General features: G+C 37.3%; 1 protein-coding gene across 1 annotated transcript in view; it reads right to left on the bottom strand.

The window, feature by feature from the left end:
• Positions 1 to 2346: 2346 nt before the first annotated feature.
• The window catches only part of LOC129001659 (uncharacterized), a 52330-nt gene continuing 30251 nt past the window's right edge, over positions 2347 to 24425 (bottom strand). The window contains exons 2-7 of the mRNA XM_054429033.1: positions 20071 to 20250; positions 7542 to 7742; positions 6533 to 6686; positions 4797 to 4941; positions 3754 to 3977; positions 2347 to 2749 (exon numbers count right to left, since the gene is read on the bottom strand). Of these exons, the coding sequence (XP_054285008.1) occupies positions 2548 to 2749; positions 3754 to 3977; positions 4797 to 4941; positions 6533 to 6686; positions 7542 to 7742; positions 20071 to 20250 (1106 nt within the window). The 3' untranslated portion in view covers positions 2347 to 2547. The remainder of the gene's footprint in view (positions 2750 to 3753; positions 3978 to 4796; positions 4942 to 6532; positions 6687 to 7541; positions 7743 to 20070; positions 20251 to 24425) is intronic.

Genomic DNA, 24425 nt, shown 5'->3' with positions numbered 1-24425 from the left:
TGAACAAACTAGTTTAACTCGGTTTTCTATAATACGATTGGTGAATAGAGGTAGGAGACTAGCTAATAAATAATTTAATTTTCTATGATAATATAGTAGTGGTCTGTGAACCAGACCTTGGGACGAGTAAAAAATGTCAACCTTTGAATCTCGGGCCAAATTTACAGTTGCCTTATAAACCTTCAAAATCTGATTGCTTTGGAAAGTATTGATTTTTATAAAATATTAATTGTTATACAATAATCTGATTAAAAGCAGCAAATACGAAACTACATTGAAAATTAACGACATTGTCTTCATCATGAGGAAATCATAAGCGTCCCCTGTGGTTGCAGCAAAATCATGGATATCTTCTGCGGTCGTGGAGGAATCATTAACGTCTCTTACCCTCACGGCAAAATATTGAATATCTTTCACAATCACGGAGGCACCTCTACATTTCCTGCGGTCATGACACAAAATTCCACGTTTACGGGGACATCATCTTTGTCTCCTGCGGTCGCGACTAAATAGTGAACATTTTCACCATTGCAGAGACATCACTGTCATCTTCTGTGACAAAAACAAGAACGTCTCTTGTAGTCAAGGAGAAATTGTGTACATCTTTCGCGGTCGACTTAAAAGAATTTGGCAATCAGGAAGATACAAACTTGGCTCAAAATGTATTCATCCCTAACAGATTATTTGTGAAATTCATTTTCCAAAACAAAAAAAAATCCTTTGAGGCCCCTGGCAACCGCCATGTCTGCCATTAGGGAAATGACACCCTTATTTGGACTGATCAACTGGCTTAACACTACTTAAGAAAAATGTTTTTTTATTTAAATAGTATTAAAAAAAATAATGCTACTTTCATTGTGCCATAACTTGTGGATCTACCAAACTTTTAAAAGCATTTGAAGTTTTAAGAGCCACAAGGGTGAAATAGATAAATATTCTTATTATGTTCAAATAGTTTTTAAAATAATGTGTAACAAACAATCAAATTAGTGCTCTGTACATTAACAATTAACAAAAATATGAAACAATATAAACAAAAATACACTGTACAACGTGATGTATTTAATACACAAACTTCTTGTACTCAATAGCTGAAACTGATTTGTACTCTTCAGTTTCTATCGAAAACTATAGGTTTTAATTATGTTTGCAAAACATAATCATTATATACACTTTAAAAAGCAATATAAAAATATCATTATAGAGTTAATAATTATTTGATAATATTTCGTGAGAGTATTATTTTCATGAGCAAGTCGCAGAAACAAAATTCTACACTTCCTGAAGTTCTACACTAACCAATGAATTTATTAAAATAATTTAAAAACTTTTAAGTATTTGCCTTGAAGGAGTATCCAGTGGAAAAATTGTATTCCTCAAATTCCTAAAAATTTAAAACTCTTTTTCTTCAATAAAAATTAATAACAACGTTAGTAAACATATTTTGCTTTTGACAACTTTCTCTTGAACTGACACTCAACCATTTATGGTTTATTTTCATTCCTTAACTACTAAATCAGATATTTAAATTAGAAGGAACTACCAACAACCCATTCATGAATTACTATTTAATGTGCTCGTAGTAATGAGTTGATTTTGAGAAATAATTCAAACATTGCTATTTAAGATAGGTATTCATCAAAATCCTCTAATGCTGAAATTATGAAAAATATGGTAGGTATTTGTTGTGGGCATGAGTTTCTTTAGGGAGAGGTCGTGTTACTCTTGATTCTAATGCAAAAATGTGCCGGTACAAAGGCTTTATTTATTTTTCCCAAGTTAAAAAAGGTATTTTTTAAGGGATATTACAAAGCAGTAATTTTTTAAAAACAAAATAGGACACATATTTATGGGTAGTTTATAACATTTAAAAAATCTGCATAACGTTTTTGATTTGTAGAGAAAACATTTTTACAGAGGTTTACAGCCTCTTTCACCTTGCATTTGCCCGTCCACATGGGCCAAAGAGGTCAGATTGTAGAGCATCTGCAGAAAAGCAAGGATCGAGCCGATTCAGTACAAGGACGAACTGTACTGATAAAAAGTAGTGGCAGGTACCAGGATCTGAACCCACGACATCACTGCCTTGGGCCTGAAGTCCGTGGAGCCACCGACTGAGCCACCAACTGACCAATTACTACTATAGGAATGTTAAATAGAATTTTTTTGGGTACTTAAACAAATGTTGAGAAAAATCAGCACTTATGTTTTTTTTTTTTTACAGAAGTACAGAATAATAAGAATATATGCTAAGAAAACCATTGAACAAATATTTGCTGTCAACAAATTTCAGATTAAAAAATGTCTAACAATGGACACATTGAGGTCCAGTAGAATCAAGCCTTATTACCTATGACATAAGGATATGCATGTATACGATTCTAGTAGCATGACCGAGTGACACACACGCGTGAAGAAACCACATTTTTCCGCTAAAATTTGTTTCCTCAAATACTCAACTGAACCATATATGTTAAAAATACCTTAACTGGAAAACATCCTTCAAGGACAAACCCATATTGAGACTAGAGCAAGAGCAGCTTGGAATCATAACTCAGTTGTGATCTCGTCCTGTGGCCGGAAGCCGAGTTGGAAGAAGTCGTCGTCGTAGCTAGTGATGCTGGTGGGCTCCTCTGAGGCCGTCCACTCGGCCAGGATTGTGTAGTTGCTGGGAGGGAACTCCCACGAGGGGTTGAAGTCAACTCCTGAGTCTATCAGGGAGTTGTGGTGGAATGCGGCAGCAGGAGACCTACGCAGGGTAAACATGTTAAACTCTTGACAATAGAGTCTAAATAGCTTATTTGAGAGTTCAAGTGGTTTAAATTTATTTAAAGCAGGGATTTCTTACTAGTCTGAGAAAACAAATGTGTTAAGCCTTATTTTTTATCATGAATTCCTTTAAATTATGAACATCCAAATAATTTCCTAATAAATATTCCTGTTTAGTGTATGCGGGTACTTCGCCCAAGATTTTGGCAATACAGTAGAACCCCTCAAATCCGACCATAACGAGACCGGGCCATGGTCAGATATTGGGAGGAGCCTAGCTATGTCCCACGACCCCGGCAACACCCATGAGCATATCCTGCGGTCTCGGCAACACAGGTAATCGTCTCCTGCGACCACAGCTACACCTTTGCAATCTTGGAAACAACGATAACCTTCTCCCGCAATCACGGCAACACCTGTGAGCATATCTTGCAGTCTCTGCGACATCAGTAATCGATTCACGTGACAGGGGCAACACCCGTCCCAGCACATCTTAATCTGTCGGCGACAGCAGTGTGATCTTCTGCCACGATTACGGCACGCCCGAGATCAGCCTTATTAGCTAATCAAACGTGCTCAACATTATCACCCAAGACATGAAATAACTAAATGGTTGGACACTAGGTCAGATACCCCGAGGAGTCTGTTAAGCCAAGGTTGGATATAAGGAGTTCTACTGTACTGAAAGTCTCTTGTCAATTTTGTTTTGTTGGTTTTATGTAGAACTACATCCACAATGACTGGAATGCAGTAAAGTACCTCTCCTATTGGATGAAACTCAATTTAAAAATTTTTGCCCACTCATTCATGCAGCACATGGGCTATTCCCGCATTTGGTTGCAGCTGGCAATCGTGAGCAAGTACTTATGTTAACCGATTATAGAACTGCTGGTAACAATTGCCATTCTTCCCAACTAGAGACTGATTGTTCGTACTCGCAAATATTGTTAGTTATTAAAATTGTTTGTAAACATTCAACAATACCTGTCTTCTCTGGTGTCGCTATACTTGTCATCAAAGGCGTTGATGGCAAGCTGCTGCATGGAGGGGGAAGGCTGAGTGGAGGGGGCGGAGCTAGAGTCCGTTGTGGGAGGGAGGGGACGAGACTTGTGAGAAGGAGTAAACGTTGTAAGCGTAGAGGGGTAGGGGGAGGGGGGTGAGGGGTGCGTTTGCACTGGCACTTTGAGAAAGTTAACCAGCTGCGCCACCTGTGGACAAGCAGAACAAACTGTCATTGTGAGGGAAACATGCTGCTATAATTATGATAAGTCTTATGTGAATTACCTAACAATAAGGTAAACATCCGAAGCTGACATTCATCACCAAATGACTGAAGGTGATGTCCCTAAAGCGATGAGTGAGAGTAAAGTGCGGAAATGGGTTATGGAGTGTAAAAATGGCTGTAAAATAATTTGTTCTAGGTGGTCCTCTTTGAGAAGTATGGGTACCCACCAAAAACAGAATTCCTTCCAAAATGAGTATTTTCTCGGCCATTTTGAAACTACCTAGCCTATTTCTGCACTTTCCACGCTATCTTTGTATCAGGGTCACAGTATCCAGTCATCTGGCCATAAATGTCGGCATCGGATATGTTTCTTGTAATAAAAAAAAACGTATCCCTGATCTTACCTCACCTTTTGATAATGTTTTCGGCTCTTGAATACGTTTTTAAAATGTCATATTACTTTTGTAAATGCCAGTATTACTTTTGTTCATTAAATAGACAATCACCGCTTTCTAGGATGTTGTTGCAAGAAAACGTGTTAACTTAACATACAACCCATATGTGGAGTTGTATTTAGGAAGTAGAGTCATGTACTTGCAGGATCAAAGGCTTCATGACAATGTGAAATGTTGAATACTACTGATAAAATGTTGGAAGTAAGTGGCAATGTGGGTTTTGTATGACAAAAACAATAACTTTTGAACATCACCAGAAACCTAAAAAAAACTAGATCAGATTAAGATTACTCAACAAAAAACTAACTTAAGCTATTTTTTTATGTTCTAACTCTAGCCCCTCTCACCTGGTTAGGGTTGTGTTTCTTGTACCTCCTCAGGACCCTCTCCCCCCATGCCAACAGAGTCTCCCAGTCCGGGGGCGGAGGACCGAGTCTCTCCTCCCGACGGTTCAGAAGGATCAGGATCCTGGACAGGTCCTTGAGGACAGGCCTGCACATACACAAGATTATAACTATGCTCCAGCCAAATAACTTTTAAGTCACTCAGTAACTGATGAGGCTTGGAGAAGTAAGATACAAAGAACACAAGCTTATGGGGCAACTGTGCGATTTCAGCTCTGGTATGTTGGGGCGGAAATGTACTTGTAACGAGCCAGGAAAATCCCAAACGGTGATAGCCACATAGCGTTTATGTACAGCAGTTGTAGCACAGGGTCTTTCTACAGCGTGAGCGCTGTAGTGCGTGATAGCGAGGGGAAAGGAGAGCAGGAGAGGACGACAAATAGAATTTGCTCTAGACACTAGTGAATGGTGCTAGACACCACTTAAGAGTACAATTGAATGTATCCTCTGTATGTTATTTCTCTGTGGATGGAGCTAAGTTAGGGATATGTTTTTGCTTGACTGTCTAACAACTTAGCCTGTGGTGAGTTCTAAAATACCTAATAAATAGCCTGTGGAGATGTTCTGAAGAAAATAATCAACCTCATCCAGCTGATTTATGAAGACCACAAGTGTCAAGTAGTACACGAGGGAAAGCTTTACGAGTCAATTAGAATTAAGACCGGTGTTAGACAGGGCTTTTTGTTATCTCTAATTATCTTCTAGATGGTCTTGGATGGGGTGATGAGGAAAGCAACAAGAAGACCCAGAGGATTGCATTGGGACTCACAGATGGACTAGAATACCTTGGTTTGGCTATAAACTGTACTTTATCAGACAGAATACTTTCATGGAAGAAAAGATATCGAAGATAAACCTAAAGACCTTGATAATGAAGGAAAAAGGTTGGTTTTACAATTTACCTGAGAAACAAAGGAAATGAGAATAAATTAAAAAGGTAACCAGCAACTTGAGCTGAAAGGTAATGTCATTGAAAGAGTAGAAGATTTTGTCTATCTTGGAAGCATTGTGTCTATGTCAGGTGGGAAAGACTAGGACGTGGCATAGAGGATCATGAAGGCAAAGGGAGTTTTTGCACAGCTAGCTCCAATTCGGCAATCAAACCAATTAAGAAGAAGCAACAATCTTAGGATCTTTGGAACCAACGTAACATCTGTTTCTCTTAATTAACTCCTGGTATTCAGAATCCGGTGCCTTAGAAGAATTTTTAATGTCTGATGGCCTGATATGATCACCAACGTAGAGTGATGGAGGAGGGTGCAAACATCTCCCATTACTGATGTTATTAAATTAAGAAAGTAGGGGTGGATAGGGAAATTCTAAGGAAATTGGACATTAACATCAGCCACCAAGAAGAAGCAGGAACAGGGACAGACCGAGGATGACTTAGGTGGAGATAGGTGGAGAGAGAGAGAGCTGCGAGAAGAAGGCAAGAGTGGAGAAGCAAAGCACATGGCCCAAAGTTGAGTAAAGAGCTTTAGTTTCGTCTCTACGTCCACCTCAAGAACATAGAAATTAAGTCAAGTCTTTTTTAATTTACTTTGTATGTTTTCTACATTGAGATACCTGCAAGAAGTATTATCTACCCTCTTCAATTTGTAAACCATTTGAGTTGACACAGGATATCTCATATCTCTGAGGACACTCTGGATCACTGGGTTTCAGAATTAGTTACTTACTTATACGCCTGGATAGTGGAGTCATTGCGGTTCGGCCTCCGCAGTTCTCGCACTTGTCTCCTCGTCTCATTGAGCATCGCTAGGAACACTGGAGCTTCACTCCGCAGTGACGACAGATGCTTCAGGAACTCTGGCCGCTCACTGTCATCACTGTCTGCACACAGCACAAACAAACGATCGTCAAATGTCAACTTATCTTTATAAACCAACATATGCACTATACATAGCAGAATTAGCTCAAAATATGGTCTTGTTCTAGAAAACAACCTGATCAAGACTAAAAGTAGACCAAACCAAAGAAATTGTAAGTTCTATACAACTTAACCTCTTGAAGGAATTGAAATTTAATAGTGATCCTGAGGCAAATATATTGCTAAAATATAAGCAATAAAATACTATAGGACAACAGTTGTTTTAATGCCTCAGAAGCAAAATAAATAGTCTTTTCGACATATAATATATGTGTCATCTTTCACAAACTGGAACCTCTTAACTTAAATGCCACATCATTTTACTCTTAAGTAAAGTTATGTTATTAGCCATTACCTATGACACCTCTCTCCTGTCTTGACATTTCTGTGTAAATATAGAAAACTTTTGTCAAGATATCTGTAGCTCTATTTCTTACAGTACTTGGTTGATACTATAGGAGACTGGAGCTTTGCTCACAATGTCAACCTTAAAAAGTATACTGGCCCATACATAACCTTATACCTCTGTCTTTCCACTCTTTGCTTGGCATAACAAAATTATCTGGATATTTAAAATTTCCTAGATAGACATTTGAGTTTGGGTCCCACATTCACTACTTCTGCGCCAAGGACTTAAGGATTCTCAAAATTATCTTCTGCCCTGCACGACATTGAACATCCATGGTTGCTCGATCCAGTATAAATCCTTCGTGCGCCAACAATTTTTGTCCCCATACGGGAAGGATGAGCTCTAGTATGATCCAGTGGCTACCTTAGGAGAGTACTTATGGCTATTGGAGTACCTTGAACCAACTTACCTTGGCTACGTTGTGTTCCTGTCAGATGTCCCAGGCTGGGGCTCTGTCGTGCCTTGTCTCGCAGTGCTCTGTATCTCCTATACTTGACACACAGCCCCGCCGCTGCTACTAGGCCCAGACAGATCACTGCCCCCGCCACACAGCCTACTACCACTGCTAGTGATTGACCTGACAATGCTACTCCACCCAAAAACAGGCTTTCTGAAACAAATATTGAAAATTTTGAATATTTTTTTGTACGCTCATCTAAAGATTTGTTTTGAAAAGTGTAGTTCCATTATCCTTATAAATTTGACTTAATATCATAATACTTTCATGCACTTATAAGATGCATTTTGTTTTAATCACTACATTTTTAAGTCCTTCCCATAATTTACATAGGTTAATTGATAAATTTCTCAGAATTATTGTACTCAAACAATGTTTGAGAAAACAAACTAGGCTATAGTAAGACAGATCTTTTATGCAATCTCTATGAACTCTATATATTAAAATGTCCACACAAAATTCACACAAGTAAAGTTTATACCTAAATGATTCCTCTCACTTCTATTCTAACCAAAACTACCATCAATGTCACGGTATTAGCTTGTGTTATTTCTTGCAGCCAAATTGTGACGAAAGATCTCTTTCTCAATACTTTTCTCAGACCTGCTAACTTCTGTGACACCCTTAGCCACCTTGGCGGGTTACTACCCTAACCCTAATGACGTCTTTGCAAATTTAAACATTGTATTCCAAAAGTTCTTTCTGCTGGTTAAGTTGATTGTTTTAATTTATTTTTTGAAAAACCCAACCCAAAAATATGTGGCAAATACCTCACTAGTACAAAATGACTTTGTCCCATTAGTAGAAGTGCTTCTGTCAGAATTGAAATATCTGCCACTTTGTCAGTACCCTTCATGATTTAACCTGATTCAAATACAACATCTTCCATTTGTAAACCTTCTTGAGTGTGTGACCTTTAAAAACTACAAAGACAACCTTCACATTGGAATCCTCACATCAAACTATCTCAAACCAGAAATACCTTCAAGGTAGTTGACTATTGGCAACTCATGTGTTAGCGAAAGTCCCATTTCAAAGCTAATTAACCAGGATAATGCCATCAATAACTAGCAACACTCAGCCAGGAAATCCTACACTTTCACTCTCGAATATAGCCTCAGTAGCCAAGAATGTAACACACATTAATCTAAACTACATATTATAACATTGAGGTGGTGTCTGTCTGTCTATCTTCGCGGCTCTTACGACTAAAACACTAAACTGATACAACCAAAATTAAGCACAAAGATGGTCGACATTCACATATCTAGGAAATTCATAGACCTATTCTATGCCCTGAGTTCCTCTCGGGCCCCTTGGATGTCCAAAGTTTTGAGATGAGGTTTTCAAAAGTAAATATTAATTGGTCTCCATGGAAGCATGAGAAAATTCACTATGTTTACCTTCGCGTTGACATTTCAATGTAAACAATCACAACTGTCTAATGCTTATTTCACAATTTCAGACAGCTGATCCAAACAAATTAAATCTATACAGGGTGTTTTTTTAAAAACTTGCATCTTTATTTATGTAAAAACTGCAATAGATAGAAATATGCAATTTGCGGGAATCATCTATTGACGTAGGGGGCCCAATTGTTTTGAATTCTACGTTACATTCACATTCCCCCCTTTCCCCCCTGCCACCAACTTAATTATTTTTAAATAGCAAGGTACCCCTTGTGACATATCAAATGAAAGAGCATGAAAAAAGAAAATGTTTGATGAAAAAAAATTGAAAATCGGTTCATAAATTTGCAAGATATTTCCCCCTCCCCCTCCCCGGAACTTTATTTTTTTTAATAGCAAGATACCCCTTGTGACATATCAAATGAAAGAGCATGTAAAAAGAAAATGTTTGGTGAAATTTATTTTTCATTTGATATGTCACAAGGGCGGGTACCTTGCTATTAAAAAACAAGTTATGGGTAGGGGAAAAGGGGGGGGATTATCTCACAAATTCATGAGCCGATTTTAATTTTGTTTTCAACAAAAAATTTCTTTTTTCATGCTCTTTCATTTGATATGTCACAAGGGGTACCTTGCTATTAAAAAAAATAAGTTCCGGGGAGGGGGAGGGGGAAATATCTCGCAAATTTGTGAACCGATTTTCAATTTTTTTTCATCAAACATTTTCTTTTTTCATGCTCTTTTATTTGATATGTCACAAGGGGTACCTTGCTATTTAAAAAAATTAAGTTGGGGGCGGGGGTGGAAAGGGGGGGAATGTGAATGTAACGTAGAATTCAAAACAATTGGGCCCCCTACGTCGATAGATGATTCCCGCAAACTGCATATTTCTATCTATTGCGGTTTTTACATAAATAAAGATGCAAGTTTTTAAAAAAGCATCCTGTATATATAAAATCCAATGTATGTATGTTTGTTTGTTTGTCCTTTATGGACTCCGAAATCGCTCGATAGATTGTAATGGAACTTTCAGGCATTATTAAGCATTATTCAAGGATGGTTTGTGTGAAGTTTGGTGCAGATCCATCAAAAGGGCTCCGCTCCAGTGGCTCTGGAGTTTCCCATGTTAACCTTATGAGTACTCATATTTAAATGGAATTAAAGAATCTTAACAGCTGGTTCAACTGAACAATTTGATTCACTAGCAGGTGATGTGATGTTCACTAGCATTAAAAAGTGAATAGGTTTACCAATACGGTGCAGCACTATTATTTTTTTAAATTTATGACAACAGCTAATTTGCAACCAAAAGGTGAGTGAGCGTAGCGAACGAACTTTATCCTGGAGGCAAGTTAGCGTAGCGAATGAGCTAACCTGAAGGCAAGTGAGCGCAGCGTACGAGCTCCAACCTAAAGGTAAGTGAGCCTAGCGAAGGAACTTCAACCAGGACGTGATTGAGCCATGCGAATGAGCTAATCTTGAAAATGAACGAGCATTTGACATAGGACAGGACGACGTCTGTCGGGCCAGCTAGTATAATATATACACAACTCTATGTAGTAGATTTATTCATTATAAAATTTTGCCATTGATTATTTATTCTAAACCCATTTCGTTGATTATGGAAATAAAAAAAAGGTTCTATAAACCTTGCTGTATCAACGCAGAGATAGTATTAACTAGGTTATCAAAATATGTTTTAATATAAAGGGAACCCGTTCATCAAAACTGAATTTTCTTATAGCAGCTAGTATTAAGTTATTAAATACATTTATTTACAGTTATAATTAAAGGTCAATATGCAAAATATGATGAGCAAAGCAATGATCAAATAATACATAATGATAGGTTATGTCATCTTGACAAAAATATTTTACTTTGGGTTTCTTGTAGTCAAACTCTTCAACATGGAAGTACTGTGGTACTGTGAATATATCAGAGTAGGGATGCATAAGAAAAATGTTAGAAAAAGTGATCAAGTAGGTAACTTATTTCCACTACTTATATACAGTTCCGTTATCATAGACTAAGCAACACAAGGGAGTATGTTTTATCTATGGTAATACTTTTTGGAATTGTCCTTAGTGGCAACCTAAACACGGAAAACTCCAACATGACGTCATTAAGCCTTAATACAATGGTAATGGTTTCACCATCTGGAACGGACTCCAATGTTTAGCCTCATAATCCTGCTGGTTGAATATTCATAGTCGGTGTTTTCTATTCCACGTTCCGACTGGTTTCGAAATGAAAACAATCGAGTGCGCTGGCCCGCGGCACGACTCTCATGTCGGACAACGGCAGCGCGGCAACGTGCAGTGCGGAGGCGTCGGTCGGCCGCGGTCACTCCGAGAGATAGGAGTGAGTTGACACTTGGCAGGAGACTGTGAAATGAACCAAGTAAAGTGACAGGAGAATATAAAGTGAACAGAGTAACGGGATAACATTAACTAATTGAAAACAGTAACAGGAATATATAACATGTGCCGAGCTATTAATCTGACAATGTCTGTTAAAGAAAAAATGCAGTTGTTACATAAAAGTGGTAAAGGACGACAATAGGGGTAAAACCGAAAAAGAGAAGAGTTTTTGAGTAATGCCACCATTAATCTATTCCGTAGCTTAGGGAAGACGGTAGGTTCTTTAAATACACGAAGATGTCACTACTTTTGACTACATTTTGAGCAGATTTAGATGGAGTAATGAGCTAGTGGGCTGGTTTACAAAAGCACTGCATGGTTTCCAACTAGTTTCGGCTGAACTGAAGCATATGACCCTTCTGAGCGGCGAGCGGCGTTTTTGCGAAAATCGGTCTAGAATTGGAATCATGAGCGGCGTCGCTCACCCCTTAGAAGTATCGTGGCCACCCTCAACAAATTTATACGCACTTTAGAGACCCGATGTCAGAGCGGCGCCGATCACGCCACCGCTCGTATCGAACCCGAGGCATATTCAGCTTAGTACATAACAGGAGAATTCAATGCGACCAGAGTAACAGTTAAGTTATGAAGTGAGCTGATTACAAGACGCAAGAGAAAGCTGAATATCCAGTAGTTTTCACTAGCCATTTGTGTATCACTACGTAGTGCCAGATCTTTCTTCGATGTATACACCTTAATACATACAAACTCTTTCAAAGACTCTCGCCACTACGTAACATCAAAAACAAAAAAGACAGAACCTTTTGAGTAGACCTCGCCTGGAGTCAAGCGCGGGTGTGTAACTAATGAATAGTGGGAGTACCTCAGGGTTCAATCTTGGGGCATCTATTGTTTCATTGTGCTCGCTCGTCAGTGGTAGACATGTACAACCGTAGAGGTATTTTAACTTACGTTTCTTAATACTGTACCCTACAAAACGAACATGATTGAGGATGATACACATCCAAGAGGAGGTAGTGAGAAAAAAAGCTTGAAGCGGTCGTAAACTCGTTGACGCCACCGACGCGTTTCGTTCCGGTCCTCTTCAGAGTCATAACCGAGGCCGTAACCCTAGGTTTATGGACCAGTTCGCTCGTATTTGTTGTAACGGCTAGTTGTGCAACCAGTAATCGGTGACATAACTAAATGTTCCACAGCTGTATATTACTGGTATATACTGGCCTCTATGTTGTATAGCGGCAGGCTGATTATGTTAGTCGGTATAGGTGGGATTTATTTGAGTATTTGGATATTGGATATATGACGGGTGGCGTCGTCCTGTAATCCAGCTACTAGGAGGTCACGCATTGTGGATATTTATAGGCATGCACTGTGGATGCGATACTCCCTAGTGTGGATTGACATCCACACGAGTGAGTACTACGACTACCCGCAGTACTATCCTGATAATTATACCAACTCGTATATACCAAGGCAAAAATGTGGTTCGGATTCCACTATAAACTGTAGGTCCCTTAGTTGTCATTAGCTGTATGGACTACTAGCAGAGTACCCGTCCTTCGTACGGGGTTGGCTTATAAGTTAAAAATGCTTATTGCAGTTATACTCAAGCTTTGCGTTTGCAATGGGGGAGGACAAAGTTTGATAAAATTTGCTTCTTTGAATTTACGGTATACTATGGTATTACACATCTACCATAGCATTATGTTCTACCACTTCACCTAAACAATAAAGAAAAATAAATTATTAAAAATTCACAAAAAATCACAAATTTTTCATGACATTAAAAACTTGAACATAACTGTGAGTGCCATCCATTCCACTTTGACAGTTCTCATTGAATATCAGAGCGTTTTGTTGCTGTAGTTCAAATTAGCTGTTTACTTAAATGCAAAAAATATTTAGTGCTGCACCCTGTAGGTAAATCTTATAACTTTTTAATGCTTTTGTATATCATAGAACTAACTTTTTTAGTTGAAACAGCTGACTAAATTCTTTAATTCCATTTAAATATGAATACTAATAAGGTTAACATGGGGAATTACAGAGCCACTGGGGCGGAGCCCGAGAGGATTTTTGAGATAAGAATATGCCTATATGTTAATCGGGAATGTGAGCTATCATTATGCCAAATTTCAGCCCAATCCGTCCAGTGGTTTATGCGTGATTGAACTTCAAACAAACAAACAAACAAACACACAAACGTTCACATCTATCTATACTATTATAAAAAAGAGGTGGTGTCTGTGTGTGTGTATGGGAAAAGTAAACGCGAAAACTACTGGTCGGATCGGGCTGAAATTTGGCATGATGATAGCTCACATTCCCGATTAACATATAGGCATATTTTTATCCCAAAAATCCTTTCGGGCTCCGCCCCAGTGGCTCTGGAGTTTCCCATGTTAACCTTATGAGAAATGAAATTATTGAATCTTACCATGTCCTCACTCATAACTGCTATAAGCATTTGATACTTATATGCCAACCCCGTACGAAGGACGGGTACTCTGCTAGTTTATAATATTAGTAAGATTAATTAACAGCTGTGTCTAAGGAATATCGGCCTTAGTCACTAACAAGACTACAAGATCGTGCCACTCATTCTACACTCATCTCCATTCATACTTGGCTTTAAATACCTACTTTGTATGGTCACCATTTAATAAGAAAGTATAAGTATAAGTTTAATTACTAAAAACAGTACTTGTGATACCAAAATCTTGTTGATAACCACCCAAATATAATGTTAGCAATATTGAACAATTCTAAATTTTAATTTTATATTTGACCAAACAACTGAAGTACTTTGTGTACAGCCCTTGAACGGGGATTCATATACTGAGATTTCCACATCAATATCTATCTGAATTTATCATAATAACAACCATAAGACGTAAAACTTATTTATCGTCATTGATGGGTCAGCATGTTCCACATTCATAATTCTAAAAAAATGATCCTGAATACTTATTGCTTATTGCGTAAATAACTCAGACAGAATCATGCAATGTGTATTATTAGTAACTAAGCAAATATGAATCCCACCATTCATAACATTATGTTCAACACAATTACAGCTGTTTCGTCACATCTCATTCTTATAACCTTTAAAACTCTAATTTTCTTTTTTACCACAACGGAATCGCAGGTAGACTATTTCCCTGTCTCAGATCAGACAAGGAATTACAGTATGGATTCACTTCATTGTCATCTTACTCTGACCGGCCTTCACACCTTCTCACTCACACTTCCTACAGGAATGTGTAGATGTACGGCGACTACACCTGATTTGTTGAGACTTGGTGCTGAATCGCTTCTAATCGAAGTTACCATTTAGAATAGTGCATGTATACCTGTCAATCTTTTAAGCTATAGTAAAAACTGAATTTATTTGTATCTGTGTATCAAGTCGGATAAGATTGAGTGCGCTGATGTCGACCTAATGTCTGTCACTTATTTTGGGGGATAATTTACGGTTTATTATTTCCTCTTCGGTTGTGGTAGCCTACTAAAGAACAAGCGTTTGTTTCATATTCAATAATTTTATTTGGTTCCATTATTGTTTTTAAATGCGGTTTGGTAAACATATAGTAAACAATAAACTGAAATTTTCCACATTAACCAAGCAGAACTAACCTGAAGGTCCTAGATCCTTATACATGAACTAATAGGTCATGTTTAATATGTTATTGGGAGCGTTTCCACTAAAACTTAAGCAGACTCGGAGACATATTATTAGTATAATTTATGGATTGAGATTTACTGACGATTACAGATGAATCAAAAAAATTGAAACACATATTGAAGATTACACTTTTTTCTCGGAACACTTAAGAAAATTATCATAACACGGATATCACGGCACGGTGGAATAAGAGAGAAATCCGTGTGCTAAGTTGGGATAGGGAAATTGATACAGTGGGCAGACATAAAACTTAATACAGTATTTCCCCTGAAGTCTTTCCTCTTGCTCTTAATGAAAGTAAAGGAAATGACAGAGAATAACAACTTTTGGAGTAAAATACGTTACGAATGAACACAAGCCTGTTTCAACTAGGAGATGCAACGTAACGTATTAATTAATTACTGTAGTACTGAAGGAATATACTCATTATTGGCGTTGCTCAACTGGAATGTCTGGTGATAACGATTATTTAGATGCCGAGATTATATCTTAACTGGTGATAGGGCGATGTGTCCAATTAACAATCACAGTAATTGGTTTGATGATAAACTTCATTTTATTTAACATGTTATGTATAAACAACGTTTACTACCTACTCACAAAATGTAGTAAACACTTAGATTATGACCGTGTACATTTTATAATAATATTGATGGAAAAAAGTATTTTTTTTGGGGACAACTATTAAAAAGTATAAAATGAAAGAGGATCTGTAAGAAGCCTGGAAAGGCATCATATTAGGCAAAACTTACGACAGTGAAGATAAATTTTCCATATCAACGTTGTCGTTATGTTGTTATATAATGCTAAACAAAATATTGTAAACTCCAAATATTGTACTACTATACACAATCTTATATACCTACTTTTTTTGTACAAATTAGACAAAATCGAATATCTAATATTACCGAAACCAAGTTTGATCCCATTGATTTTACACGGCCCACAATTTCGCCAACAGAGCTCATTACTTTTTTTGACCAGTTGGTACACATGCGGTCACAATTAATTTCACCCAAGTGCATTTGACTAAAACATAGCAAAGTCCACCCCAGAGGCATACAGTTGTTTACAAAGAGCCATCAATTACAATATTGTGTTTAAAGGGACCCCCTCCCCTAGCATCCTGCGCTGTGGGGGAGGACCCCCTCTGTCGCTAAACTCTACTTCCCCTTCCTGCCACAGGTTTTGCAACCTGCCTCTGTCCAGTGGTGGAATATTAAACAATCCAAAGTCATCCTTACAAAAATAATTTTGTGGAGGAAATTAAATGTGTGTTGAAAGGGTATTAATTTTTGCAGAGGTTTTTGAAAATATCAGTACAAATAGAATTGTAAAATCTAACATTTATTTATGAAAGACTGCAATACTGAATGTACGGAAGACTATAAGTGCATCGGAAATAAATTCCTTTGCTGGACTTATTGGGGAATTGTCATAAAGTAAATGTTGAAACAATTTGTACTCAGATCACTTAGGGAATGAAGTATAATTATGAGTTGGGTTATCACGACCATCATCAGATGTAAGAAAGAGAGAGGGAGAAATTCATGGAGATTAGAGACACCGACTAATGGATAAGAGAGAAAATCATTAGAGTTTTGAGATACTTGAATAGGCTACTTTACATTGAAAGATACTTCTGTAATCATCTTTGAATCGAATTGTCATACAACAGAATGAATGATTGGGCTAAAATTAGTAGTGGCAAAGAATTCAAGTGGTACGAATCGTTCATGATTAAATAACTAAACTCAATTAAATAATGTAGCTAACTTTATTTGGATTTACAATTTTGTAAAGCCACTCATTTAAAAGCCAGATTGAAACCATATCAGCTACTTTTAGCAACATAACAACTTTGGTTTAATATATTATAGCTTTACGAATTTATACTGTTGCGATTCGCATCACAATATCCCTTCTCAATATCAACCCCGTGGATGAAACTGCATTGTAAGCAAGATAATGCGATATAAAATTGTGATTAATGGTTACATCTACAGACATTATTCGAAGAAAAGAAAGGAACCTTAAACTCCCTTTAGGTTGCTTTCAGTCGCTTCAATGTGGGGGAATCATATTTCATACTGATGGGGATTCTGACACTTTGGAAGCTTCTTTTGGTCGCCAACCCCACCCCTATTCTCTTGTCATCAGTAAAATAAAAACAGCCTACTACTCCAACGCTAACGTATTACAGCGATATGGTTTACGTTTGCCAAACAATTACACGTATAGCCACAGTGTTAACATCACACAATGCTGTTGTAAACATCGTATCAAAGGCATCAACACTTCCTACTCCAACCATACAAAAACATATATTTGTCAAGCTCAACCCTGTAATGAAGACGAAAAATGACTAGTGTCTAGACAATTGCATTTGAGGGGATGTAATCAACGATTAGTACGGATTGATGAATTACAGACAATTGCACACAAACAACAAAATCAACAATGATGTATTGAAGAGATTCAACATAAGTTATCGAATTTATCTTGATCTCCAACACCCGATTAATATAACTGAAAATAGTTCGAACTGTGCAACTAATATCAAAATAACAAGTTCATAATGACATACAAAGTTCCAAAATGAAACCAATTGCTGTATCAACCGCGACCGCGACCCCTCTTTACATTCATGTCAACAATGGAGGGTTAATCCACGCGACGTGATACATATCAAGTGTTGCCAACCCTTGACGGCTTAATACAAAGGGATAAACAGCACACGCCTGTGATGCAGTGGTGCCACCTGCGACATGAATATTGCATTAGGGCTGCCAACTGTGACGAGAAAAAACACACCTCCCCCAATGCACGCCCTCATAACTTTCTATGTTTACTACGAACCAAACTATTCAAAACGCATTCAGATAATTATTCGATAGATGGTTACGCAAAAACGTGCTGTGGGTTGTATGTAATGGAGGAATGGTCTGCATAGTATCGATTCTAGAGAATCGTCATCATACTTATAGAAGTGAAGACATTCGTCAGTTTATTGAACTATTGAGAACACTCATAAATACATTCAGTACAGATACGTGCACAATTCTAAACCCCTGCAAATGCGATCCAAAGGCTTAAATACTATCTATAACAAACCATCAAAAAATAATTGTTCCTAAGCTCAGACATTCCTGTAATAAAACCGAATGTATCACTTTCGATTTGATAAATCCAATGAACTAAACGTAACCAACCCATCCAAATGGCCAATAACACCGATGATATAACATTTAATTGGAGGCGCATAACCTCAATCTGGAGCATCTTGATTTGCCGGGAAGTAATCGGAGCATTCCTTTAATCAGCTGGCCTCTGAACCCAGAACAGCTGATTGCTAACTGCTGTGACGTCACTGCGTTAAATCAGCTGTTTATGGTCCAGCAGGCTCTTGACTCCAGATAAAAGACGTTTTATACCCTCACTCGTTACGTTAAGTGGTTAATCAGCAAATACTTTCTCTCAATTAACTGCTGATACTGTGACAAGTTTTGACATGACGTGATAAAGTGTAAACTTGTCAGAAATATAGTAGTTTGAAATGAAAAATGATCTCTGGAGAAAACGAGGAATTTATCATAAATCTTGCGTTGTATGTTGGTGATTATTTGTCAGTTAGAAATACGACGCTGGTTTGCTCAATTCACTATTGAAATAGCTGTTGGAAGTTGGAATATAAATTTATTCACGACATGTCAAAATGTACGAAAACATTATGAAGACAAATTTCCGATTACAGTGGCCACGGAGATGGTACACAGCTTCAATTTTCACAATCACAAATCCGCACGCGCAACTAAAATATTTATCGGTACGTTAAGGTACCTAGATTATAAAATTTGAACAAAAATCACAAAGCATAAAGATTTTAACAGGTAGACAAGCCTCAGGCGTAGTGACTTTCCGAGACCACTTTGTTAAAACATGATACAGTACATTTAATTTAAATTATGTGATCTGCTAAAATGGAGAGAAATTTCTCACATTATATTCCCGTCCCTGTAATTATATTGCAGAAGAGATTTTCCAGTAATAACACACCCCTTCAGCATTGGAATCGTTGGAAATCCTCACATTACGCACTACTTCGTCCTCATTATTTCCTTTCCAAACTTTTTTCTCACGTTCTTCTTCGACTGCGTGTTGCCAAAGAAAGCACATCCGAATCTCTGTGCCATTTCCCTTCGTTGACCTCTGACTAGATAATCGCCTCAACATACGAATGTGAGTGTCTGTTTGTTTCCACAAAACATGTCATTACGAAAATAACTCAGTTCTTACACTGCCTGTCATCTCGGCGAAGTTCTTGTGCTGAATTTCTAAAGATGAACTCATTACAACTTTTTTATTTGTACTATTTCATATCCATTACGTTCTAAATTAAAAATTTGAAAATATTGAAAGAATTGACATTTTAGTCTTAGAAACTAGTTATAAAGTTTCTAAAAACGTGTGTGTTCTGGATAACATCAGTTTATGGCTGATAACAGTTTTGCGATTTGTTATAACACTGATTTTGGTAAATTATATAGCTAAAAGTTAAAACCTCAGCCTCAGGAACTAACCGCTTAACTTAACTTAAAGTACCATTGATACAATGTTTTTGTACACAAATTTGTAAAGCAATGCGTATCAAACGTTACATACAGTAACGTTAAAACAGGATTTGCAAATTCGGAATGTGACAATCATTTTGCATGCTGCTAAAAATTAGACATTCAATCAATAAACTAATGTGCAAGATGAAATTCTAAGGGGATTCAGTTTGACTAACACTGATTATGAGTAATAATATCACCTTCGCCTCCTACTTACTATGTTTGACGGTTAACACAACTACTTGGTTTAACAGAATCCTTATTGGAGCTATAATATAATCATGTATTAAAATTCTACAGTAATCCATGAAACCTTGACCACATTGGAAATGAAATTAGAGCTTCTTGAATGAGTAGCACAACATTTAATTGCACTGAGCACTTTAGTAATACCTCTACAGACTCGGCCCATGTAGTCGACCAGCGTGCTCCACTCCTGCGAGTAGCCCGGGGGACAAGACTCTACGCACTCCCTCGTCCCCAGGATGATCATCTGGCGGCACTTGAGGCACTTGACGTCGCTGGAGTTGCGGGTGTCGCACTTCAGGCAACCCCTCATGCCTCCGCAGCCACCTGCAACACGGGGTGATGGTCAGACAAGGCTAAAGGGGCGGGCGCATTGAAGAAACTCTGCCATTGGAAGATCAAATCCTCTTAAGGTGGAATAAAGAGGGTAAATTCACATCCGTTCACTTAAAGAGCATGACAAATGTATTTTCTCAACAAGTATTCATTTTTCAAATGTAATTTTTCCTCGGAAGCAATTTTCTAAGACAGCACGACCAGTTAAAATTAGATTTGGACTATAGTTCACTATATTTGTTCAGATCATAATTTCCTGGTGTTTTATTCGTTCTTTTGGTAGTTAATTACATAGGCTCTACCCATTGGTCGGAAATAATTCAAAAAACTAACTGAAGGGTTGGTAGGCAATGGTATTTTAACATACTATAATGTAAGTTCATCGAAAGTGAGATTTCTTAAGCACCTATCGTTGATGGATTCTAAATATAACCAGAAAAATATAATGATACAGTTTGATACAGCTATCTTGTGGTAATTAAATAAATATTCAATTATCTGTGTACACAACTCCCATTTCAATTCAGGACGTACAGTTTCTTCAAATGTCATAAGTATGTCATAAACAAATGTCATATAAATACATCTCACAAATAGATCATCAGAGTGTTATGGGAAATTCTACACCCTCGTAATGTTTACACGTTTATAACATATCCAATAACCCTTGAGGAGCAAAAACTAAACCAGCCTCCAAATGAAGCCCAAACACAGCGAGTGGTGTGAAGCACCTGTGAGAATGTTTACATGGTCGACAGATAAGAGGCCGCCGTCTGGCAGGTTTACATAGTTTGTTTACGCGTCTTTGGTCAAAGACCTATAAACGAACATCGAAGACCTACGATAACACTTTCTTTAGCTTTATCTCCGACCCGACGTCGGCCTGAGTATTTCATTTGACTATCCCATTGAGATTCTAATAAAAATATCCCCTTCCAAAAACACAACGGACCTAAGCACTTCTTCAGTTACATAAATAAGGAAAGTTTTGAGCCAAGGATAACTTTAAATTTTGAGTTTCATGAATATTTTACTTCTAGTAATCCGTCTTAAAGACACATATTACAAAAATATTGATTTTGATATAAATTATAAAGTTATGTAATAGGAATCAGTACTGCAGCCTGTAGTGATAGATATTTACTATAACTACCACTTAATTACTAAAATACACGTTAAAACGACGCAATCTCTTTCGAGCTAGTAGGTAATATTTCCACAAAACATTTGACGGTGAGCATTTGAGCCAATCCCAAACTAAGTTGAAACAGGAAGGAACGAGTAACAAACATACAAAATCTCTCGTATAGAAGGGACTGTCTCAACATAAGCAGTATTTCAATAGAATGTTCCTGCCAACCTTGAGTGTGCATGTAGGAGGACAGGAGAACGGCAGGAGTTATGTGGTGACTTTAGACACAAACTTGTCCCAAAACTTTGGAGAATTTAATGAAACACTTCCAACTGTCGAGTTGACAAAACCAACTCTGCTAAATTGATAGACCCTATTGACAGTTGAGACGGTTGCCGGTGCCAGTCGCGGGCTGCGGCGATCTCGTCAAGTAGACCATTGTGGAGTGATCAAGACGTGAATGGGACTGCCACAAGGTTTACTCTTCGGTCCGTTAATGTTCAATGTGTATACAGAAGTGTGTAGTTGGTGTTCTCCGAGTAACGTCTTACATTTTTTAACTACTATTATAAACAGGAATAATACATTATTTAAAAATTACCATTGGGTTAAAAGATAAAATATCAATGGCACTACGTCAAAAATAATATTATTTTCTGTTGCACTCCAAAGTGGTATTTATAAATATTTAAGTCAATAGGTACTAAAACATATTTTTTGTATTTGCATTCGAAGTATTGAACCCTTTACTGTCGAGAAACAGATCTCGACAGAGCGCAATGCAAAAAGTCCAATACAAAGCAAAATACAGAAGCAAAAAGAATCTAAATAACGCAGAAGAATCAGGTACAAATTATTTTGTACTCTGAATTTGTTTGAGTATTGAGATAGTCATTCTACGACGAATGCTTCCAATTAGTGTATTCTGTGGAACTTAGAATAGCACAAAAAATACTGAAATCGATACACAGCATGTAGATTTCATGCTTCCTGCTGACTTTTATAAGGTAATATTTCATCAGGCTGAAATTACAGTCATATAAAACCACCACCAACTTGAATGAAGAAATTAAAATCAGGTACTGTGCCGCTGAGAGATAGAATTCTCCTTCTTCATGACCGTACCAGTGCTGCAAGTATTATCATTAACGATACACAATGCACATACTTTAACGATATATCGACAGATAATCAATGGTATCATTCTATTCAAGAATTAATGGGAATATGTTATTCTACTGAATTTATATGACACACGTGTCTGTTCTTCACCGCTTTAGTATGAACTAGAGCAACAGAAGAAACCGAAGTGCGGCAGGGCAGTTTAGAAAGTGAGGTGTCGTGACTATCATTTACTGTCAGTGATAGTTTAGAAGTTAGTGTGACAGGTACGGGGTAAATAGTTCACCATGACTTACTCTCTCTCTCACACGAGTAGAAATAGTTCATATCGGGAAGAACTGTCATATTACACATCCTGGTCATCTCTTTTTTGGATCCAGGCAAACACAATCAAGCAGCATTTAGATTTTGAATGTATTGAAACATTGATCATAATAGGGACTGATGGAGTTTTATAGTTTGAAAAAAATTACAGTCCAATGCACAGATTAGTTCGTGGTTATTAAAATTAAAACTCTTGTAGCAAAGTCTGACAGTATAGTACAGTACTGCCTAGGCACATTAGACAAAGTAATTTTCCTAAGAGCATTTACATTATCTTGATATATGAAAATGCCTTTTTAGCTATACATTCGGATATCATCTAAAAAATTATCATACGCACCATCCTGGACACATTATAACTATTCTGATTTGAGTGATTCAATATTTTATCAGAGTAGCTACGACTAACTCACATTTACAAACCAGAATCGTTTACTAAAACTGACTAAAACATCATTTCCCAACAAAACATCCAAACCCTGAAACCTCAGTAACATTAACCACAATCAATCAAAATACTACACCATTAACCTTAATCAAATAAACACCATCAAAGTGTACATAGCAATTACATAGATCAGATCTACTGCAGCTTTGTTGTTATTGGCCAATTTATTAATGGACCTGTCCAGATGACAAACGATACTTCACCAGAGATAATCTAAACGAGGTCTTCATCCTACGTCCCGTCTGAGTGATGGGTTTGTGTCCAAGGACGGACTCAACAACCGACTACTGAGTATACGAGCCCGCCGAATATACAGGTGTATTAAAAAAACTCGCGTGTATTGCTTCGTACATGCAAAGACAAAAAGAATTAATGACTATGGTACAGGTGAGTTGTTGCATCTTTACATAGACAAATAGAATTAAATATAAACCGACAGCAGTGCTGTGGCTAGCATGACTTTGGCGCGAGAGTTATTGTAACATTTTCTGGCATATCCACAACCATTTGAAGTTTGGCGCAATTATTTCACATAAAATGTCACAAGCTCTAACACTGATTAAAAACATACTCAAAACTATAGTTAAATTTATATTTTTCAACCTTAATTTACAGTCACCATACACTGACCTGGGCGTTAATCAAAGGTCAGTAAACAGATAGGTAAATCAGTGGTGATCTTGGGTATATAAAAAGTATGAATAAAATTCATAGAATAAAGTATTAAGTTTAAAAACTACACACTTTTTTGCAAATTCCACTAATGAATGTTTGTTTAAAGGGTCATGTGTCTGCAAATGAATAAACTCGTTCAAGTCATCAAACAACAACGCTTATAAACTTAAAAAATTAAAACCAACAAACAACGATCTTGTTGGATAATTATGACGTTGAGTACTGTACAGCGGATCTCAGAATGTTTGGTAAACTAAGATAAAAAATATGTTCAACACAACATAAAACCCCGAAAAATTAAGAGGACACGAATATTGATTGTCTAACTGCAGTACATTTTATCACATTTCATCTTCACCCCCCTTGACAATCCACCAAGAACACTACAACAAGAAACCTACAAATCGTAATAAACATATGTCAAATTCCTTTAAACGATCGAACCGGAAAATCAATTAACCTGAT

Source organism: Macrosteles quadrilineatus, unplaced genomic scaffold, assembly GCF_028750875.1.
Source record: "Macrosteles quadrilineatus isolate MER2022 unplaced genomic scaffold, UCM_ALF_1.0 Scaffold_8__2_contigs__length_117827958, whole genome shotgun sequence".
NCBI classification, from domain to species: Eukaryota; Metazoa; Arthropoda; class Insecta; order Hemiptera; family Cicadellidae; genus Macrosteles; species Macrosteles quadrilineatus.
The sequence above is the reverse complement of the archived record's forward strand: the minus strand, read 5'-3'. Positions and strand labels throughout refer to the sequence as shown.